Source organism: Verticillium alfalfae, genomic scaffold (assembly GCF_000150825.1).
Source record: "Verticillium alfalfae VaMs.102 supercont1.13 genomic scaffold, whole genome shotgun sequence".
Taxonomy (NCBI): domain Eukaryota; kingdom Fungi; phylum Ascomycota; class Sordariomycetes; order Glomerellales; family Plectosphaerellaceae; genus Verticillium; species Verticillium alfalfae.
Window position 1 is genome coordinate 347,579 of NW_003315026.1, and position 7,394 is coordinate 354,972.

General features: G+C 58.5%; 3 protein-coding genes across 3 annotated transcripts; 2 read left to right on the top strand and 1 right to left on the bottom strand.

The window, feature by feature from the left end:
* Positions 1-1,066: 1,066 nt before the first annotated feature.
* VDBG_08729 (fyv-10) lies at positions 1,067-2,984 on the top strand (the record flags this gene model as incomplete). Its single annotated transcript, XM_003000887.1, has 5 exons — positions 1,067-1,072; positions 1,280-1,408; positions 1,569-1,893; positions 1,986-2,109; positions 2,186-2,984. 5 exons carry the CDS (start codon positions 1,067-1,069, stop codon positions 2,982-2,984), a joined length of 1,383 nt encoding a protein of 460 aa, XP_003000933.1.
* An 812-nt stretch (positions 2,985-3,796) lies between these two features.
* Positions 3,797-5,913, bottom strand: VDBG_08730 (CCR4-NOT transcription complex subunit 8; the record flags this gene model as incomplete). The annotated part of the gene is made up of 4 exons (XM_003000888.1): positions 3,797-4,102; positions 4,438-4,839; positions 4,902-5,394; positions 5,537-5,913. 4 exons carry the CDS (start codon positions 5,911-5,913, stop codon positions 3,797-3,799), a joined length of 1,578 nt encoding a protein of 525 aa, XP_003000934.1.
* A 181-nt stretch (positions 5,914-6,094) lies between these two features.
* Positions 6,095-6,511, top strand: VDBG_08731 (conserved hypothetical protein; the record flags this gene model as incomplete). The annotated part of the gene is made up of 3 exons (XM_003000889.1): positions 6,095-6,108; positions 6,182-6,286; positions 6,346-6,511. 3 exons carry the CDS (start codon positions 6,095-6,097, stop codon positions 6,509-6,511), a joined length of 285 nt encoding a protein of 94 aa, XP_003000935.1.
* Positions 6,512-7,394: the final 883 nt, after the last annotated feature.

Below are 7,394 nucleotides of genomic sequence, written 5' to 3' on the forward strand. Positions count from 1 at the left end.
GCAAAGGCCAAAGAAAATAGGCGGTGAAAACAGTAGGTGATCGGATTGAAATGCCACACAGCGGCCGATTTCTCCGTAGTGCGCGATATTACGAATGCAAGGGCCGCACAGGGTGACCGGTGATGAGTGACGAAGATGAGAAGCCGACATCCCTTCCAGATCATGTCCCTGGAGCGGCCAGTGAACGGGCGACAGTGCTAGGCGGGTTGCACGTGAGGAGGAGTGACTGCTGTGATCTCGTGATATCGCGCTGCGCGTGTCGCGCGGTGGGCGGGGGCAATAGAAGATGGCCGGGTTGGGGAGAGGACCAAGTGCTTTGACGGGCCAAAATGGTGGTGCAGGAGAAAAAAAGAAGTGAAGAACAAGTAATATCAAGCGTCGAAGATGGGTTTTCAATGTTGAGCTGACGAGAACCCTTAGAATATGGCCTTGTTCTCGATGGCTATCGCGTCTCTTCACGTCTGGTCAAGGGGGGGGGGGCGGCGATGGGATCCGGCTGGGTACTGGAGGTGCAAGTGGTCAAGGTCACGGGGTGAGGACCGAACACGTGCAAAAGTGGGTGAGGCTGGCCATAAATATTGCTGGAAGGTGCAATCCCGGTCGCCGCCTGAGGCCAACACACCACCAGGTGCCAACCGACCAATGAGCGAGCCATCTGGAGCACACCTGGGCTCAGCACCTGCAACCTGGCTGCTTCCGCCAGTCTGCCCCGTACCAATGAGCTACGACGGACGAGGGTTGCCTTGTCTTATCATGTCCTCTTATCGAAAACGCAGGCAGGCGGGGCTAGACCAGTCTTCGTGCGAGCTCGAGCACACCGAGCCTCACCGGTCATCACCTGATCATTGTACTGGATGCACCCTCGGAATCACTTGACTAGGCTCGAGTGAGACAGGGCAAGGCTGCTGGATGTTGCCATTCGCGTAAGCATGCAACAGGCTGTGGCCCGTGGAGTTCCGATTGATCAGCCGTGCGCCTCTTGGCCACAAGTGTGGCTAGAAGTGGCACGTATTGCCGCGGGCAGGGCTCTCTGGGCAACAGGTTCCAGGCATAGATCCACGACAGAATGAGTGTGTGTTTTTGCCGGCTTTCGCGTGACGCATGCTGTAGTTCGCATGGCCCAGGGAAGCATAGGACGTCAAGTAGGTAGATTCGAAGTGGAAACATGGGCATATCTGCATGGACGCCTACCTCAGCCATTGGGGTCAAGGGCCGGCCGAGGAGAGCCCCACTGTTCCCGGCCTGCATCACGTCAATGGTCCGATGTCACTGACTGCAGCTCCAGCCACAAGCACCCAGAGCTCTCCATGAGCCTCCTTCTACCGAGACCTCGACCCCTCCACCTTCTACACCCGACCCAACCGACGTCTGGCCACTGGGAAAATCCCATCCAAGCTGCCGCAAGCCCGTACACCACTTCCCAGTGTTGACCTCAAGCTGTGGCAGCCATGGGCGACCACCAGCACTCCACCATCAAACACCAGGACCATGTCCTCCTTGTATGATTCCTCACTCAATGCCAGCACCTCGCGAGCACAGGAAACCCCAGCTAACTCTGTCACTCTCAGGATCAACCCCTTCTCCGCCTGCCGTACGAACTCTTACGAAACAATTTTCGGGCTGCTCACTTCACCGTCGAGAAGGAGAGCACTTCCATCAAGGCCCTCCTCAAAGACACGGCCACCGCTTCGGTCAATGGGCGGGCCTCGCCCGACCAGGTCTTGCAGAATCTCGACGCCATGATCGCCAAGATGCGGGGCGTGAAGCGCAAACTCACGACCTACGCTGACGAGGAGGCCCGCCTCTATCATCAGACCGATGCCCGCATCGCCCATCTAGGCGAACTCTACGGCATGCACAGCTTTGACGATGTCAAGTACGAGACCTGGAGCCGTAAGAGGCTCGACCGCCTCCTGGTTGACTACCTTTTGCGGCAAGGCTATAACGACAGCGCCCATGCGCTGACTACAGAGAAGAATATGGAGGATCTCGTCGACGTCCAGACGTTTGTCTCGATGAGCAAGATCCAGGAGTCATTACGTCGGGGCAGCGTTGCCGAAAGCGCTTGCTTGGTGCCAAGACAACAAGAAGGAGCTGCGCAAGAAAGATGTATGTGTTTTCCTCTATATGAGATCGGAATTTAAGTGTGTGGCCGTCATACTGACAATTTCCCCTCACAGAGCAGTCTCGAATTTATGCTTCGCTTCCAGCAATACGTCGAGCTCCTCCGCAGCCACAAGTACCTCGAGGCCATCGCCCACTCCAAAAAGTACATCGTCCCCTATAAGTCTGTCTATCCGGACCAGTGCCGCAAGGCCTTTGGACTCCTTGCCTACTCCAACGCCGACGCGGCCGCCAACACAACCTACGCCACCCTCTACAGCCCCGACCGCTGGAATAACCTCGTCGACATATTCACCAACAACCACAACGAGCTGCTCGCCCTGCCCCGCCTGCCCCTTCTCCACATCGCCCTCTCCTCCGGCCTCTCCGCCCTCAAGACACCCGCCTGCCATTCCTCCAGCGCCGTCGCCTCCTTCACGACCACGGTACCCTTCTCCCCGGAACAATACATTGAGACCAACGCCGGCATCTCGCAGTCCTCGTCCAACGAAACCCAGCGCTGGCGCCAGCCACAGCAGCAACAAGACCACGGCATGCACTCGGAGCCCTCCGGCGACGGCGCCCACTCCCAGAATCCTCACCACCACCACCACCATCACCAACAACAGGCCCGCCAGCCGCCATCTCGAGCCCCGCCGCGTCCTGCCCCATCTGCTCCACCGAGCTCAACGACCTCGCGCGCAACGTCCCGTACGCCCACCACACCAAAAGTCACGTCGACACGGACCTCCTGCTGCTGCCGAACGGCAACGCCTTTGGCAAGGACCGCCTCGAGGACTATGCGCGCAAGTCCGGGCTCGAGCCCGAGGTTGAGGTCAAGGACCTCAAGACGGGGGCGACGTATCATGCCGAGGAGCTGAAGAAGGTGTACATTACGTGATGTGGGATCGGGGAGGATGAAACAGAGCGTATCATTATGGGACATGGCGTACTTTGTTTCTTCGAGTGTGTTCAGGAAAGGTGTTACGGAAGGCGTTTTTTTTTCATTAGCGGGATGTGAGGTTGCGTCGCCACACGACCATTCTGAGTTCGCTGTGACGAGCTTGAATCAGCTGGGTCAAAGGGGCAGATATATTGAATCGAACCTTTTTGGGATGACACTTGGTTGAATCGGGAGCTGCACACTGTTGCGAGGCTTGCGAATCCTGTTTCACGCCGAGTGCCTCAACACGGAAAACATGAGGAGCCCAGTCACCGCACCACGAGATGGCGTAAAAGTCAAGCAGCTCGGCATTGCCCTACCTACCGACCAACCCGGCTACCTTTCCTTCCCGCCCTGGCTAACCTAAGGTATTCACAATACAGTACATGACGAGGGCCGCGCCGCGCCGCCCCCAAATCCAGCGATCCGGCACGGGGAGACAAAGTCCAAGCGAGCGACGACGCCCTTTTCCCCTTGTCCCACCGGGCATCCTAACTCCGTGCGTCGTCCTAACGAGGAATGTCCCTACCAAAATGACGCCCCGCCCCTCCCTTTTACCTTTTCCACGGAAATGATTCGCCCCCCTTCATTCGTCCGCCCTCGACCTCCGAGACGGAGAAAAACGAACAAGCGTGCGCGACTGCTGGTTTTACTACTCGTATTTGCCCTTTTTTTTAATATTTTTGTCTTCGGTCAAAGGTTTCAGGCGGACGACGGACGAAACACGCCGTAGCGCAGCGGAGGCCCCCTCTAGCGGTTGGCGTTGAAGGCGAAGCTGCCAAAGACGCCGCCTCCGCCGCCGGGCGTCATCGGCCCCGTGTTGAACCCGTTCGTGTTGTGCGACTGCGCGCCGGGCGTGCTGACGAGGCCGGCGCTGACCGTGTTGGGCGTACTGGGCGTGCCGTTCTGCTGCTGGCCGTTCGGCTCGTGTGAGCCCGCACCACCGGCGCCGGCGTGGGTTCCCATCATGTGGCCCATGAGGAGGCCGCCGTCCGGGATGCCGAGACCCCACACGTGGTCGTCGGCAATGTCGCCGTTGAAGATCTTCTCGCGCATCTGGAAGAAGACTTTGCCCGTGATGAGCGAATCGGAGCCGGCCCTGGTGCGCTGCGCCCACGCGCTTAACCTTGAGGGTCTCTGCAATGTTCTCCAGGCCTGACTTGTGCTCGAACTTTTGCAGAATCTCACTCGTGCTGGGGTCGCTCGGCGTCAGGAGGCCCGAATTGTGCAGCCGGATGGCATGCTTCATGAGATGCTTGACGTCGTATGTCGACGGGAAGTACAGCTTCATGATGCGGTCAAAGTCGACCTCGTCGCTAGGGAGGCCGCGGCACTGCAGCAGCTGGTCAAGTATACGAAATCGCATCCTCGTGGAACGAGATCCTGCTGACGTTATCGAAGCAGACCAGTGCCGATGGGATCAGGAGACTGGCAAAGTCGTGGGGGTCGATGCCGTCGCGCTCGAGCAGGTTGAAGTCGATGCCCGCGGTTTGCAGGGACTCGATCGACTTCTCGTTGTACATGTCGTCCTTGAGGGAAAACTTAAAGTTGAATTGCCACGCGTAAGGGAACGGTCCCTGTTGGGCGCTCCGTCGGCCGGCCGGGCCAAAGTCTGCCAGGTCCGCCGAGCTCGGACGCGCAGGCGGGGTTTCGCCTTCTTCGTTGAAAAGGGCGAGACCGATCTGGATGACCTTGAGCATGTCGACGTTGGTCCGCAGGCATTGGTAGTGGTAGTCGCTCTTTCCCCTGAAGCCTCCCATTGGCCGTGACACGATACCGGGGAACTCGGTGTCCTGTCCGCGAGCATTAGAGAAAACAACGCACGTCAAACCAGAAGACCATTCTCTTCTCTTACCATAGCAATATAAGGATACTTGTCCACCAGGTCTCTCAGCACGGCCATCTCCTCGTGGAGGTTGTGCTTCCACACCTCTCGTATCCTGCCCTTATTGTGACCGCCGCGCATGTTGGCACCGCCGTGATCAGCACCGAAGCCGTGCTGCCCCTGGCCATGCTGTTGTTGCTGGTGAATGTTGGCGGCCTGTTGGAAGCCCATGCGCGCAGCATGGCTGCCGAGCCCTCCTGTGTCCGCGCCGACGCCGAACCCTCCGTTAAGAGCTCCGACTCCGCCGAGGACGTTACCGCCGATGGAGAAAGGGCTGCTTTGCGAGTTGGCATTGAGGTAGGAAGGGTTGCCACCTAGCGGTGGGCCGTGAGCAGCACCATGTCCCTGGGCGTGGGAGGAGAACTGCTGGTGGTAAGAGGGCGGTATCGTGTTGGGCCCGCCAGGGTACCTGAGCGGGGGAGGCGGCATGCCAGATTGGAAAGGTCCAAGGCAGTGACCAGCGCTATACGGACGTCGTAGGGGATGGTATCGATGAGGGCGTCCGCGATAGGGCGGGGGTCGAGGTGACCTTGGGAAATAGGTGATCGGGTGCGATGGACAGAGCCCGTGCGTGGAATGGTAAGCGAAACTTGGAGGTCTCTAACCGTGGGCTGGATTGCCGTGGTGGTGAAATGACTGAGGGTGCTGACGATGTCCTCGGCCTTGCATTGGCAGTGGTTCGAGGGATGCAGGCTGGGCTAGCTCGCTGATGTGGCCTCGTGCCCCAGTCGTGGTGACTTGTCGCAGGTGGAGTCGTGCCGACCGTGTCGTGGAGGGATGTCGAAGCAAGGGGTCGAGGATGGCGGTGCGCGACGGTAACGATGCTCGAAGTGCGATGGGAATTGAATGCTTTTTGGTTGCTCAGCCGCGATAGCTGGGCTGTGGTCCGGGGGGTTATTGTCTTGATCGGGCTACAGTTCGATGGTTGAGGTTGAAGGAACCTGAACGAGGTCAGGGCCAGCTGACCGACAACCTTGGGCATGGCGGACTGAGGTGGTCAGTGCACCGGGCGTGGGACCCACCACAAGGCAGGATGCGCTCACGGCATTTGCCGTCGAACCGCGAACAACCTCACATCGAGAACGACCTCTGTCTAGGGCCTTTCTCTCTCTCTCTCTCTCTCCATCGCCAACCACCACAGCGACACAAACACACCAGACACCATGCAGCCGACGAGGTGAGACGAGCACGCCGCAATCAATTGACGCATCTTCGTCCCCGCACGCCTGCTGACATCAATTGTACAACAGACTACGACTTGCCGCCAAGGGCGAGAGGCCCAACATCACCGGCTTCGACATCCGCGCCCTCAAGGCGTCCACAGGCCAGCCCCGATACGACCCTTGGGAGCGAGCGTCAGTCCTTCTCGATAGCACTGACGATGAGGAGCTTCCAGCTGACCAGGACATGATAGTGAGGCGTGGCGTTACACCGGCCAGTTCACCCGCTGGAACCGATTCAAGACGGGCTTCCCTGGCCTCGGCATCGCGACCGTCGCTTTCTCCGCCTACTGCGCCTACGAGTACTTCTTCCTCGACGACGGACACCACGGAGACAGCCACGGCAAGGGACACCACTGAACGGGCGGCGGGGGAGAATGTACATAAGTCTGCAGAACAATGGAGGGATCGGTCCCAGGATTTAAATCAATTTTTCTTTGAGTCACGCTGACGGGAAACACGGTGATTGATATGGCTTTCTGAACCCTGGAATTGATGGACTGGTGTTGCCGAGCCAGCGTCGGACCTCATGGCCAACGGCAGCAATGACAATGGTGGACACAGTATGCTTCCGGTTACCCGCGTGGACGGTCGCCCAATTGGCGGGGCTCCCTTTCGCAAGCTCCTCGACAAAAGGTTCGACGAAGGAGTAATCGCAGCACGATGTCACAGATGCCACTGTGGCGAGCAAGTACGCTCATGCCCATTTGTCCAGCGCCCCTGATATGAAAGAGGGACGTCCCGACGAACCCCCAGCGTTTCGGCCGAAGACCCGCCTCAATGCGTGTTGCGACGAACAACGCCAGACAAACGTGCCAAGGTCGAAAGAATTCCTCAGCGATGGCCCCGAACTTTGTGGTTCGCTTGCGGCGATTTGCTCAGCCGGGGAGGCGCCCATGCGGCGATTTCCGGCTATGCGTTGTGAACTCCCCCAGAAAACATGTCGATAGAGAATCAGCACCGCCCACTCCGAAGTTCGCATTGTAGTCCAGTCAGAAATTGTATGCACGGCAAAATCCAAAGCTCCATCGACATGTATCTTAGCAGGTAGTTGTAAGAGTAAGGGGACCCAAACGGCGATGGCCGACGTCGCTTCGACATCTCGTTACAAGCCGTCCTTCAACAAGCACAACCCGACAGGTCGTCACAGGACGAGGTGGGACAGAATCGACAGACTAGTGATTGGACGAGCCTCACACAAAGTTCTTCGGTCATTGAAGCCCACGTCACTACTACAAGTCAT